This window comes from Vigna unguiculata, chromosome 8 (assembly GCF_037176805.1).
Source record: "Vigna unguiculata cultivar grain cowpea cultivar isolate G323 ecotype 2 chromosome 8, ASM3717680v1, whole genome shotgun sequence".
Taxonomy (NCBI): domain Eukaryota; kingdom Viridiplantae; phylum Streptophyta; class Magnoliopsida; order Fabales; family Fabaceae; genus Vigna; species Vigna unguiculata.
In genome coordinates, this window is record NC_140799.1 from 32577070 (window position 1) to 32591088 (window position 14019).

At 34.4% G+C, this 14019-nt stretch overlaps 2 protein-coding genes across 4 annotated transcripts; both read left to right on the forward strand.

The window, feature by feature from the left end:
- Nucleotides 1–2204: 2204 nt before the first annotated feature.
- Nucleotides 2205–7230, forward strand: LOC114194469 (ARM repeat superfamily protein). 3 transcript variants are annotated; one of them, XM_028084719.2, is made up of 3 exons: nt 2205–2661; nt 4816–4896; nt 6177–7230. In XM_028084719.2, the coding sequence occupies exons 1-3, from the start codon at nt 2348–2350 to the stop codon at nt 6997–6999; spliced, it is 1218 nt and encodes a 405-aa protein (XP_027940520.1). In that variant the 5' UTR covers nt 2205–2347; the 3' UTR covers nt 7000–7230. The 3 variants fall into 3 exon arrangements, with proteins under 3 accessions (XP_027940520.1, XP_085521952.1, XP_027940521.1); XM_085665826.1 differs by lacking the exon at nt 4816–4896 and having other exon boundaries at nt 6123–7230; XM_028084720.2 differs by lacking the exon at nt 4816–4896 and having other exon boundaries at nt 2210–2661.
- A 3534-nt stretch (nt 7231–10764) lies between these two features.
- On the forward strand, nt 10765–13146 carry LOC114194408 (calcium ion-binding protein). Its single transcript, XM_028084598.2, has 2 exons — nt 10765–10943; nt 11196–13146. Exon 2 carries the CDS (start codon nt 11233–11235, stop codon nt 12940–12942), a length of 1710 nt encoding a protein of 569 aa, XP_027940399.1. The 5' UTR covers nt 10765–10943; nt 11196–11232; the 3' UTR covers nt 12943–13146.
- Nucleotides 13147–14019: the final 873 nt, after the last annotated feature.

Sequence of the window (14019 nt, forward strand, 5' to 3'; positions counted from 1 at the left end):
TTGTTTTACTATTAAGAACTTAATACCACTTGTTTGTATAGCTTTTTGAATGACTGCATATCAAGTGGTGAACCACTTTATTTTGTTATGTATAATTCTTAAGTGGTGGACCACTTTATTTTATTATGTACAATTGTTAAGTGGTGAACCACTTTAAATTTGGGATGTTAAATGTTTAAGTGGTGAACCACTCTCATTTATGGTTATCATTATGAAGCAAGTGTTTTACATTTTATGGATCACTTTATTTTCTGATGTTAAATTCTTAATTGGTGGACCACTTTCATTTATGCTTATCAGTATGTATGTTTGAAAACCAATGCTTAAACCACCAAGTGCTACAAACATTTTTAAACCAAGAGTATTAAGTACTACAACTTTTTCATTAATTTTCAAACATTACATAAAGAACACAAATCACACCTGTCAACTACAATACAAGTTCTCACAACTCATCTTCTAATTTTTGATCAACAACATTGACTATGTTCAATACGCAAACAACACAAACCACTCTTGTCAACACCTTAATCCTTTTTTCAAAAGACTTAATACATTTCTCCAAATCAAATATTTTGTTCCTATCAGCAACCAGTTCTTCTACCATCAAGCAACTTCTTCCCATTTGTTGTGAATTTACAATGCCACCATCCCTTGCTTCATTTTTCACAATGCCACCACCTCTTTCTTCAATCTTCACACTGCCACCACCCTTTTCTTCATTCTTAATGCTACCACAACCCCTTTCTTCAATCTTAACAGTGCTGCCACAACCCCTTTCTTCAATCCCAACATCATTAAACCAGCTGAAGTAATTGCATCCACCACAATGTTCACTTCCACTATGTTCGAAAAACACCATTCACGTCACCAACAATGAAAACTATGTTGTCATTAACAAAAACCGAAAAACCATACAAAAATTACTAAAGAAGTTTGGGCAACCCCAAAATCTTTTTCCTTTGTTCTTCGCAGTTCTCAACACACATTTCTCCCCATAATAGCAAGTGTGCTACAACCATACTTATACACCCACCTCCACCACAACATGACACACTAGGGTTCTGCATTCTTGAAACATTGCAAGTGGAAGATGTAGAAGACTGCCCTAGATTCATCACTCACCTACGCTCACCATAATGTTGGAGAAGAAGAGAAATAATTTCACAATTTAGGGATTCAACCAAAACACCTAAATGACATGTACATCTTCCTAAAATTACACAATGTTTCATTGCATTTTAAATTTACCTCAACATCTCCAAATGCATTTTAACCCAAGTTAACAAAAATCACATCTTTAATACCATTTATCGAAATTAGAAATATAATTGAGACTTATAAAAATAGAGGGAACAAATCAATATTTTCGAACAAAAATAAAAACCAAAAACATAATTACCTTTTGCTTTTATCGTATAATTTCAAATCTAATCCTCCTGTCACAAATCTAGTTTGAAAAAAGTTTCTAAGAGACTATATTGATGAAACTTACACATTGTATACTTAACCGACAAAAAATACTTTAGTCACTAGTTTAATTAACAATAGTAGTATATTGATATTCTACAAATTCACATTCGTCGGTTAATGTCATGAAAATATACCATTGTCAAGCAATTATGCTCAATTATCGACCACTTAACCCAATCACTCTCTCAACATTTATTTTCCATGTTTAATAACTCCCCTAAGGTTAATTATTGTCCAACCATTAAGTGTTTATTTGAAAATCTATTTAGACTGTCCAAAATCATACATAAAGTGAAAATTATATAAGATTTTGAGTAATATACGAAATTATGCAAACATACCCGAAAAGTCTTTGAAATCAGTGAACTATTATAATATTCTCGTTTCTCTTATCCTAATTTAAAAAAATATATATAACAGATAAAATTGATACGAAATAAGCACTTTCTAATTTTCACATTCTGTCACTTTAATAAGTTCTCTTTTCATGGATTCATGTCTGTCTGTAACTGTAGAAGTGTAAAATAAAGTTTATACAACGACAAAATTTGGTGGCAAAAAACTGGTGGTTAGATGACTCCACACACATGCGACACACACATGTATGTACAACGACAACCTTAACTAAGCCCCAGTAGCCAACAAAACTTCATAAAGCTAATTATTAAGTCTACGATTCTCTATATTTATTTTTTCTATATATTTATACTTACTCCCAGAGTATCAGGTAGTAGTATTATTATTTTACCCAAAACAAAACCCCATTTATTTATTTACAAATAAAGTCCCTGTTTTTCTGAAAAAGGGCTTAGGAATTGGGAAGAAGAAGAAAGGGTTGGCTTTTGCCCCTACACACTGCGAGTGAGTGAGAGAAATGGGAGAGGGAGAGAACATAGAAGTGGAAACTGAAGCAGAATCCGAAGCATCATCGTCATGGAACCTCGGAAAACACGCTCAGATAATCGAGCTGTCGGAGAAGTTGTTGGACGGGAACCTCAGCGCCAAGATTGAGGCTGCGAGGGAGATAAGGAAGATGGTTCGGAAATCATCGTCCTCGTCGAAGATACGTGCGAAGCTCGCCGCAGCGGGTGTGATTGAACCCCTCGTGGTGATGCTGTCTTCTTCCAACATCGAAGCTCGCCAATCCTCTCTTCTCGCTCTCCTCAACCTCGCTGTTCGCAATGAACGGTACCCTTTCTCCCAAAATGCATATTTTTGTGATTTCTCTAATGGGTCTGCGAATTTGGTTAATGGGTCTTTGTGTGATCTTGTTTGGTTCGTTTGAATCTGATTTTTGTGTTGGTATGTGGATATGAAGTGTTACTGTGATGGTTGTTACTTTCCATTTTCACAAGGTAGTGGGAAAGGGATGGGTTTGCTGATTTTATCCCAACCAAAAAAAGAAAAAAAGAGAGACTTTTTCCTTATAATTTATAAATCGTACTGCTGTATCTAGTTTATAAATCATTATTTTTCGTGATACTGTTCAAAGAAAACTATACATTTTGTTCGAAATAGCTTCTCTAAATTATATGAATGGTACAGGTTTTGTGTGGGTTTGTTTTTGGATTAACTTATTTGGTGTTCAAGCTGCTGCAGAAATAACCTAAGCTGATAAAAAGCTGTTTTGGTATAAAAATTAAGCAATTTGGAACGAGGACTAACTTATAGTCTTAAATTCATGATATATGTTTGATCTTCTTGTATAGAAATCAACATTGCAACTGGAAACCCTTTGTTGAAGATTAGGTGGCTTGTTTTGTAGGATATGTTTGTTTTTCTGTTCTTGTCCGATCTTCTTTTTAGAGTTTTATTCTTTAATGTTTATGTTTGGTCAATTTAACTCTTGACATTACCAGATATAGTTTCTGTTTTATCGTGGGCAGTTCTCAAAAAATAACATAACATTTGTAACTGAATTTCCATGATTTTATCGATGTAGTTAGTACTAAGCTTAAACAGAAAATAAACAGATACACTACCAGTTCTAGCCTGTAGCAGTGAAAAATGATCTAGGGTGGTTATCATAATGGAATGCGTTGAGGATGCATGGTGGCGGGGTATATGCAGTGACATTTCTTTGGGTGAGGTGTGTGGGTTCACAGTTTAATGTGTCTAGGCTAAAAATGAACTCATGAGAGATATTTTTGGTAACCCCTAATTTAATATACCTTTTAAGTGCATCTTTACCTGGAGTGCATACTGCACCTACTACTGATTGTTGTGACGAAATACGAAATTCTGTTAAATGTCCGCCAGCTGCTTTTTAACACATGTTCTTTTTGATGGGGGAGTATTTGTTAGAATCAGGTACAGAGTGGTCAAATTGGATCTATGGTATACCCAGTCAATTTAATGCATTGTTATCAGTATCGTGCATAGATTCAATTCAAGGAGCTTTTGATGCAAATCATGTTGTAAATATTTTGGTGCTTGAATCAGAGGAATCACAAATGAGTGATTTGCTCCACATGAATTATCTGATTCTGGTACAACACACCAGCTGGTCATGCCCGATCGGGTTTTGCATGACTTTCTCATGAAAGGTGTAAAAAAAGCTCCCCTCCCCAAAGAAAATTTTGAAAAGAAGGAATAGGCTGATGCTATTAGGACAATGAATTGTGTCTTTGTGGTGGAAGAATATGTGGGTTATATCTGATTAGGTGGGTAAGAATTGGCACAGATGTGGGGTTTGGCTCATTGCCTTGACTTGGTCCACTTCCCAAACAATGGGTAAAGAATATGTCTTGAACTTGTTTATGAGGATATGTACTAGATTATAAATTTAAATTCGTACCTAAATTCTGAATCTTAAATTGGATTATATAACGAATAGTAAGATACTGAATTACTGATCAATAATTGCTACCAACTTAAAGTATATTTTCATGTGAAGAAACATTTAAAACATTACAGAGATATAAGATTCAAAAGAAAACAAGATTAAAATCATAAATCAAAATTACAATAAGACCAACTGCACAGCTTTTAAGTGGTTCAAACCCTCATGAAAGTATCAATATAGATGACAGATTAATATTTCCTGTTACAGTACATAAGCTAATCTAATGATTTTTTCATTCATCATCCCCAAGATCAAAGTCACTTTGTTTATCCTTGTCCTCTGATATCAAAAGCAATAACATTGATGCACTTTTTGCAAATTCCTTGAATAAGCAACTCTATCTTTCAACCCTTTTCATAGATGATCCTTCTTTCCCCTTTCTAGCGGATGACACCACTGTTCCCTTTTATGTATTAGCATCTTGGGTACTTAATACATATTTCCTAGCATTGTTGACTATTTGCATCTTATTGTCTTCAGCTTTTTTTATTTTTTAGCAACTTCAGAAAGATAGCTGTAACTTCGTCCGGAGCAAATGTACTAGCATTCACATTCTCATTCTCATTTGTTCCAGCAAGGTAATACTTCATCCTTGTAACAACACCCGAACAAGTATGCAACTAACACTTGCATTTGTCTGAAGGTCTTTGCATAGGAACAGAACACTTTTAGAGTGGTTCCACATGACCACCTCAATGTCCTTTTTATTTGTTTTTCCCATTTGCCCTACTAAAAAACATCACAGCAATGACAATGAGTAGGAACCTTTTAAACAAATGGCAGAAAGGGACAAGTGGGGACCAACTACCTGTGCATCACTGTGGGAGGAAAAACAAAGCATAAAAAGCTCTATGGGTATGGGGGGAACATGTCCAAACTTCCAACTGGAAGGGGCATAGGGGGACCATCTTTTGGAATCGTGGGAAGGAAAGATTCTTCAGTTTCCCTCCAATCTTATAAAGTAATTTGAAAAATAAAACTAAAAAACAATTCTTAAAAACAGGTCACAGTGGCCCAACCTGTTTTCACATATGATCTGGACATGCACAATTCGATTCAGAAATGTGATTCTTGAGATTAAGAAGCCATTTCAAACAATTTCACGTCATATCAAATCATGATTTGAGTAAAACGTTTTGTGTGATGCTGATAACCATGTAGTAGACAGTTTTTATCGCTGCAGCAGCACATCCTTCTTCCCAGAAGTTAATATGTCCTTACTGTGCAGCAGCTGTGATTGTGAGATGCTTTTTAACCTTAGGGACAAAAGTTTGATGTATAGACTGATTACCTGCAACAAACATTAAATCATATACCAAACATACATGTTTTCACAATGTTCTCTGATGTGGCATCGTAACCATACTTCTCAATTAGTACTACCATTTTTTAGATTATGTGGCATTAGCATTGCCAATGTATATCTTCCTATCAGGTGGCTTCCACCTTGAAACAGTTCCATAGGATGAAACAGAAATTGATCAATACCAAATGTTAGGTCAGTTAATTCTTGTGTAAAACTACTTTCTTGTAGTTTTGTTAAAATGTAGATGCTAGTTTTCTTTTGTGTGACTGTTTATGCTCACAGTGATATGTGATCATTAATGCGAGTGCTTATTCATATCTTTGGCTACCATTACCTGATTTGATGGTGACTCGGACATTTTTGGGTGTGGTATATCTTAAATAATGGTAGAAACATTCTGTATCATCTTCAATGTAGTCCTCTGCATTTCTTTTTGTTGTTATGACTACTATGTATTTCATGTTTTGAGTCCTTTTCTTCGTTCTTTTTGTGAATTAGGTTTCTCTTATATATTAGTTCTTTGCATAACATTTCGGAGTTCATATTTGTTAGAAACAAGGTCAAAATAGTGACAGATGGTGCCATGCCTCCACTGGTGGAGCTCCTCAAGATGAAAAATAGCGGTATACGAGAATTAGCTACAGCTGCAGTCTTGACACTCTCAGCTGCTGCATCCAACAAGCCCATTATTGCTGCTTCTGGAGCAGCACCTTTTCTTGTTCAGATTCTCAAATCTGGAAGTGTTCAAGGCAAAGTTGATGCTGTTACAGCCCTCCATAATCTTTCTACCTTCAATGAGAATTCCATCGAACTTCTTGATCCTAGTGCTGTTTTCCCTCTGATCAACCTTCTTAAAGAGTGCAAGAAGTATTCCAAGTTTGCAGAAAAAGCCACAGCACTGCTTGAAATCCTTTCCAACTCTGAAGAAGGGCGAACTGCAATCTCAATTGCAGATGGTGGAATCTTAACCCTAGTTGAGACAGTTGAAGATGGATCACTTGTCAGCACAGAACATGCTGTAGGAGCTCTGCTATCTTTATGCCAAAGCTGCCGAGATAAATACCGAGAACTGATTCTTAAAGAAGGTGCAATTCCGGGTCTGCTACGGCTGACCGTGGAGGGCACGGCTGAAGCTCAAGATAGAGCTCGTGTGCTTCTGGATTTGCTCAGAGATTCTCCCCCAGAAAAAAGACTAACCTCATCAGTTTTGGAGAAAATTGTTTATGACATTGCTGAACGGGTAGATGGCGCAGATAAAGCTGCTGAAACTGCCAAACAGTTGTTGCAAGATATGGTTCAAAGGAGTATGGAACACAGCATGAAATGCATCCAGCATAGGGCTGCATCTTGCACTCCTTCTATTCCTTCCACTTGATGTGTACCTTTTTTTCCTCATCAAGCAACTGCACAATTGAGTTTTAACTTGTAAATATGTGTTTTCATTTTTTTTTCTCTGGGGGGCTAGTTGTTGTGTTAACTAGATCACCATGGAAAGTGAGTCTATGTTGCTCTCCTACATGACTGTGTATTGATGTTTACAAGACTAACATGAGATTGAGTTACTGACCTCAGCACTTATAATTAATTACACCGCATACTTTCACCAGGTTTCTGTCCTTGCATGTATTTCTTTCTCAGATCACGAATTTAAGAAAGGTTTGCTAATTTACAGGAGATACGCACCATGGTTGTAATTAGGCCACCACTTTTTTCATATTAAGGACATGATCGGTAGAAAAAGTTATAAAGCTATTTTAAAACTAAAAAGTTAGTAAAGGAATGAAAATAATTTTAGTTGTAAGAAATAAAATTTATAAGTTTAAATACTTTTTTAATCCGGATATTATTTCCTTTCACCTTCAATTAATTTCTTTTCTATTTCCTTTCACCTTCAATTAATTTCTTTTCTTACCTCTTACTGTTTTGAATTTCTCAAATGTATATTATCTAGAGTTAGACTTTGTTAATGATGTGAAATGTTATTTTTTGGATATTATGATAATGTGATAAATAACTATCTATTCAACTATGATTATGTATATTATTTAAAAGGAATCAATATGAAAGAAAGATTATTTTTATTCAAATTGATTGATTTGAAATACTTCTTAAGTTCACATCTAGAAAACTCTAGAATCTTCAACAACTTCTATTAGTTTCTAGTAATACATTTAATATTTTTCCAGTAATACATTTAATATCCAATTAAAACCATTTTCTCTTAAGTCGACGAGTGGGTATCTATCATTTCTAACTTTCATATGAGATAATGAAATCACTAAATATAGGAAAACTTAGAATCCTTAGTCGCATAGGAATCAAAACAAAAATCTCAATCTCAATCGTCATCTTAATGTAGTGTAAAAAAAACCTAAGTATAAGTCCAAGTAACTTCAAAACAAAATCTCAATCACCCATTTAATATAATGTAAGAAAAACTTGAGTATCAGTCCAAGTAACTCCGAATTTAATAGTTAATTTGTGAGTTTAACCTTGTTAATGTTTCACAATATGGAGAATATTATAATGTGAAATTATATGGATATAAATACCTACATTAACACAACATTAGTAACGAATGCATTTAATATCCTACTAATAACATTTCTCTCAAACTTACGAATGAGTATCTATCATTCCCAATTTGTATGTGAGATCATAAAATCACTAGAAAAATTGTTAAAGTCCTTAGTCGCATAGGAATCGTACTAAAATCTCAATCACCCCCTTAATGTAGTGTAAGAAAAACCTGAGTATTAATCCAAGTAACTCCGAATTTAGTAGCAAGCTTGTTAGAGTTTAACCATGTTAATGTTTCACAATATGGGAAATATTTCAATATAGAAACATAAACCAATATTGGATATAACTACCACTAGTCTAAAGAATGGAATGAACATGATGCATGAACTAAAACTAGTGTAGAAAGTGTATACACAAGTGCTGTGACAGAATGCATGGTATCTTGAATAAGAGAAATGCAAATCTAGTATGAAACTACTTTAGAATGGTTGGAAATCACTAATAAATGTTTAGGATGCAATGAATGATATATTGGAACACGCTATGTGTTGGAAAATCACGCACTAAAAATAATAATCTCTTCAAGCGGAAGCACACCCACAAATAAGAGCAGAAAAATTATAAATAAAAGCACACAGGAAATTTAACGTAGTTCGGCACCTCAAGGCCTACATCCACAACCACTCAATAAGAAGTATATTATCACCCAAGTGTGCAATTTTTGTGGACCAAAATTACAAACCCTTCATAGTACAATTTTTCTAGCAAAAATTGCAAACTTTCAAATGACACACAACTACCCAAGCCCCTTATACACCCAAGAGACCTATTGAGTTGTGATAACAACTCTAAAACCAACTCTTTATTTTTATAGTATTTTTCTGCTGCTCTCTTCTTCATATTACTCGATGTGGGACTTTGGTGAATACCCACTTGAGAACCAACACTATGAAAGTCAGTATTAAGAAAAACTAAGTGAAACTATGTATAACGAAAGTGTTTGAAGAAAGTCCTAACTGAAAACCCGAAAATGCACAAACTGTTTGATGAAATCCATACGAGAACAAAACTATAACTTGTGCAATGCAGCTCGTTGGAACATGTTTGAGTGAATATATGCATGCACGAGATGGACTTAGAATCATCTAATCATTCAAAAACAGTAAAATCGAGGTTGAAACCAAATATGACAGAACTAGTCTATAGTTCATGGTTCATGTTTTGACACCTTTATGTATATGCAGAAAATGGGTATAAGTGCTATGCATTGAATGAGATTATGTTATGAACATGTAAGCAAGTCTAAAACAATGTCAACAGAATATTGGAACAATGAATTACTCAAAAGAATAACAACATAATGATATTCCCAAAATCCTAAGAGTCTAACTATTTCAGAAATACAGTTGTATTATTTGTGAGTCATGGTGTGATGTCTTGAATGAAGTCTGGTTAAGGCCTTATTCATGCTTGCTTGCAACTCAGACTCAGAAAACTAGAAAAACTGTATTTTACAGGTCATAGCAACTCCTACAGCAGGTAAAACTGTCTAAACTATCCTAACTCTAGTTACAATTAACCTAAGTAATAAGTTAAACTCTTGAACTCTTCCAAAAGCTACTGGTTGGTGCAGGTTAATCCTCTATGCAAAATCAATCCTAAAATGTTATACAATATCTAAATTTAACATTGCACATAATAATCAGAACTAAAAAAAATTAACTATGTTACAAGAAATTCAACAAATATGAAAACATTATTAACAAAAACACTAGTTTTACAAGAAAAATCTCATCTGAATTAAAATCAAAGAATTAAAAATAAAACTACCCAAGTGCAACTTTAATTTATGTAATTTTTATATATAGTCATGTAATAAAATATTTATCATTTTTATTTGTAGAGTTAATTTTTTTAATTTGAAATATATAAAAGTTAAATAATAAAAAAAGTCGTTCACATATTTAGGTACACTAAAAGTCAATTCTCAATTGTCCCACATGGCCGGCCTAGAATTGGGAGAAAAAAAATGGATATTAAATAATAAGAATATATTTTAAACTAAATAATTCTGCCATGGATGGCCTCATTCCAGGTCAATCTTCACTAAATAATTTTTCTTTATTTAATAAGACTACTGATTATAATTTTATTTTCAATTCTTTATTTTTAACATAAAATGAAAAATAGTTTCATATAATATTATTTTAAAATAAATTGAATAAATTATCTGTGCATAAAGTAAAGTTAATACAATTAAATATTATATTACTTACTAATTTTAATATTTAAGATTTGGTTTTTCTTTTATATTAGCGGAAACTATATCAGAAATTACTGTCCAAAAACGAAAGGTATGAATTTACGTGGCAGCGTCGAGTGGCGTGTCACAATTACCTTTTTGCCATTGTCGGTGACCATCTTCTTCTGTTATCAAAAACACATTATCATAATTCATAAAACCATTATAATTAATTGTGAAGATATCAAACAACTAATTATCTTTCTAAAATTTACTTTATTTAGAAAAGTAAATTATTAACTTTTAATTTGTGAATTAATTAACTATTCATCTTTTCATTAATTAATTGATGTTATGTGCCACTCATAATCTTATACTATCTATCACGTCATAATATTTTATGCTTTTTTTCTTTTAATATTTGAATTATCATAATTCGATTTTGTGTTGACAACTTTCATATATGAACAGCAGCGAAAGATTCGGTGAGTGAGTGAGAGAGAGAGGGTGTCAGTGATGCCTTTTGCTTGATCCATCTTTCTTCAACATAAAAGGTTAGTTATCAATTGAATTCTGAATTCTGAATTCAGATCTTGCAATTTGGATAGATGGGTATCTGTATCTGTACATGTTCACTCTCATAAGATTTAGTTTCTTCTGCTTCATTCATTTTCAGATCTTCAAATTACATTGATTGTTCATTTCATAATTTCTTCTCTCTAATAAAAATGACAACTTTAAACCCTTTTCGCTGTCAGAATCCCCTTTAGTTTACTGGGTATCATTGTTTTTTGATGTTCTTGTAGGATACATATCTCGGGGGTGATTTGATACACAATAAGAATGCTGGGTCGGTCTGCATTTTCTAGAACCGGGACTTTCCGGCCTGAGAATTTAGGTCAGAATGCCATGGCCATGATTGGGAACGTTTGCTTCTCATTTTTTGTTATTGGTGTTTTGGTGTTCACGATTATGGCTGCCAATTATGAACCTGAGGATCCCTTGTTTCACCCTTCCACCAAGATCACCACATTCCTCACTTCCAAATCCAATGCCACTTTTAAGTCTGATAACTCTGTTGTTAGAACAGGGGAGGATTTCATGGCCGCTCCTGAAACAGTTTTTGGCTCCATTATCAACTCAACCGATGTTGATAACTTGGTTAGTGCCGATACTGCTGATGGCGGCGATGCTGCCTCAGTTTCTCAGTGTGATGTGAGTGGCCCTATTGATTGTAAGGACCCTGAGGTGTTTCATTTGATGATGAGGGCGACCATTGACAAGTTTCAGGATATCCATTTTTACCGATTTGGGAAGCCAGTTGCGGGTTCCAATGACAGCACTTGCGATATGGCTTGGCGGTTTAGGCCTAAGGAAGGGAAAGCTGCTGCTTTTTATAAGGACTATAGGAGGTTTGTGATTGATAGGTCTGAGAATTGTACACTTAGTATTGTTAGCATTGGGGAGTACCATACTGGTGTAAATGCCAGGAAGAGGAAGAAGCATCTGAAAGGTGGGCTAGAGAAGACGCCATCGAATCTGGAGCTGGCCAGCGCATTACCAGTGGTTGGAGAGTTTGTTAATGACAGTCTCCCTGTGGTAGAATCTGAAAGTTCATTTAGTCATGGTAAATACTTGATTTATGAAGGTGGTGGAGACAGGTGTAAGAGCATGAATCATTACTTGTGGAGTTTCTTGTGCGCTCTTGGGGAAGCTCAGTACCTGAACCGAACGTTGATAATGGATTTGAGCATATGTCTGTCTTCCATTTACACATCATCAGGGCTGGATGAGGAGGGCAAAGATTTCAGGTTCTACTTTGATTTTGAGCATTTAAGGGAGGCGGCATCTGTGTTGGACAAGAAGCAGTTTTGGGAAGATTGGAACAAGTGGCAAAATAAAGATGGGATGAGTCTTAATCTTGTGGAAGATTTTAGGGTTACACCTATGAAGCTTAGGGATGTGAAGGATACCTTGATCATGAGGAAGTTTGGATCTGTGGAGCCAGATAACTACTGGTATAGAGTGTGTGAAGGAGAGACAGAATCCGTAGTTCAAAGGCCGTGGCATTTGTTATGGAAATCGAGGAGGTTGATGGATATAGTGTCTGCAATTGCTTCAAAGATGAATTGGGACTACGATTCTGTTCATGTTGTGAGAGGGGAAAAAGCAAGGAACAAGGAGCTGTGGCCTAATCTTGATGCACATACTTCTCCTGATGCACTTCTTTCAACCTTGGGTGACAAGATTGAGGAAGGAAGGAACCTCTACATAGCAACAAATGAACCTGATAAATCTTTCTTCGACCCTCTGAAAGACAAGTATACCACTCATTTTCTTGACGAGTATAAAGAACTTTGGGATGAAACTAGTGAGTGGTACTCTGAGACAACAAAACTCAATAACGGGGTTGGAGTTGAATTCGATGGTTACATGAGAGTGTCACTTGATACAGAAGTGTTCTTGAGAGGTAAAAAGCAGCTTGAAACTTTCAATGATTTGACCAGTGATTGCAAGGATGGCATTAATACCTGTAATGTTGCAGCAAACTAATGTGAGAATTGAAACTTCAATGGCTGATATATTGAAATATACTCTCATGTACTTTTAGCTGTTATGTGTTGCATTTGAGAATTTTTATCCTTTAGCCTTAGCAGTGAGGAGTAAAATCGTTATAGTTTTTGTACTGTAAGAGTAGTGACTACTTTGAAGTTTTGAAGTTCTTAATTTAAATTTGTTTCCTTCTTAAACCCCTTATATCCATTAGCACAATTGCTCAAGTTGATCTTTTTTTTGTGCTTTTCCTTTTTGCATTATCAGTATAATTATTAAACAACCAGAAATCACGGTTACCATTACTTGCACTATTTTTCTCTGTTGCATTTTCACCCACTTTACTACTTTAGTGGAAAATTCAAAGATATAATAATAGTTATTTTGGTGCTTGATTTTGTTTCTCTTTTAAGGCCTGACATTCTTGTAAAGAGAGGAGAAAAGTATTTCCCCAAAGAATAAGACTGGGAAAAGATATTCCACAAGTGTTTTTTCATTGCCATAAAAAGAAAACATTTTCTTTTAATCAGTGTTCGGCAACTGGGATGACACTTGGGATTCTGATGTTACAAATTCATTCATTTTCCTTAAAATTTTTATGGCGTTACAGATTCTTTTGTTCATGGCTTTTGTATTTGGACTGGTCGGTTCAACCAATTGGACTTATGAACTATTATATTTCTTTACTTCAGAGTGAGGTTGTTATTATCAGTTTGATTCAGCTTCAGACTAATCAATGAAACATAAACCGAAGATTTTTCAAGTTCAGTCATTTTTCTGATTTTAAAAGCATTGCATTTGAAAACATAATTATTTTTCTTTGTCTCCTTTGTTTCACGGGAACTGCTATTTCAGTAGGATCAACATAATTTATAGGGAATAGTACTTTTTTTATATAGAATATCCTTCTGAAATTGATAAGGTAAAGTGTTTCTTTTATTAAAATAAAATAAACTAAACACATTGTGGAATGAAATAAATACTACAAAACTAATTTAGACATAAATCCATCAGCCATCAGTTATAATGCTTTAATCTGGTCAGGTATCATATAATTTGTTATACTGTTTGAACAAC

Bases quoted from the DNA above. Each gene is read 5' to 3' on its own strand.
- LOC114194469 (XM_028084719.2), top strand. From the start codon at position 2,348: ATGGGAGAGGGAGAGAACATAGAAGTGGAAACTGAAGCAGAATCCGAA. The intron at 2,662-4,815 runs GTACCCTTTCTC...TTTATTTTTTAG, and splicing joins CTCGCTGTTCGCAATGAACG to CAACTTCAGAAAGATAGCTG. The intron at 4,897-6,176 runs GTAATACTTCAT...CATATTTGTTAG, and splicing joins TTCTCATTTGTTCCAGCAAG to AAACAAGGTCAAAATAGTGA.
- LOC114194408 (XM_028084598.2), top strand. From the start codon at position 11,233: ATGCTGGGTCGGTCTGCATTTTCTAGAACCGGGACTTTCCGGCCTGAG.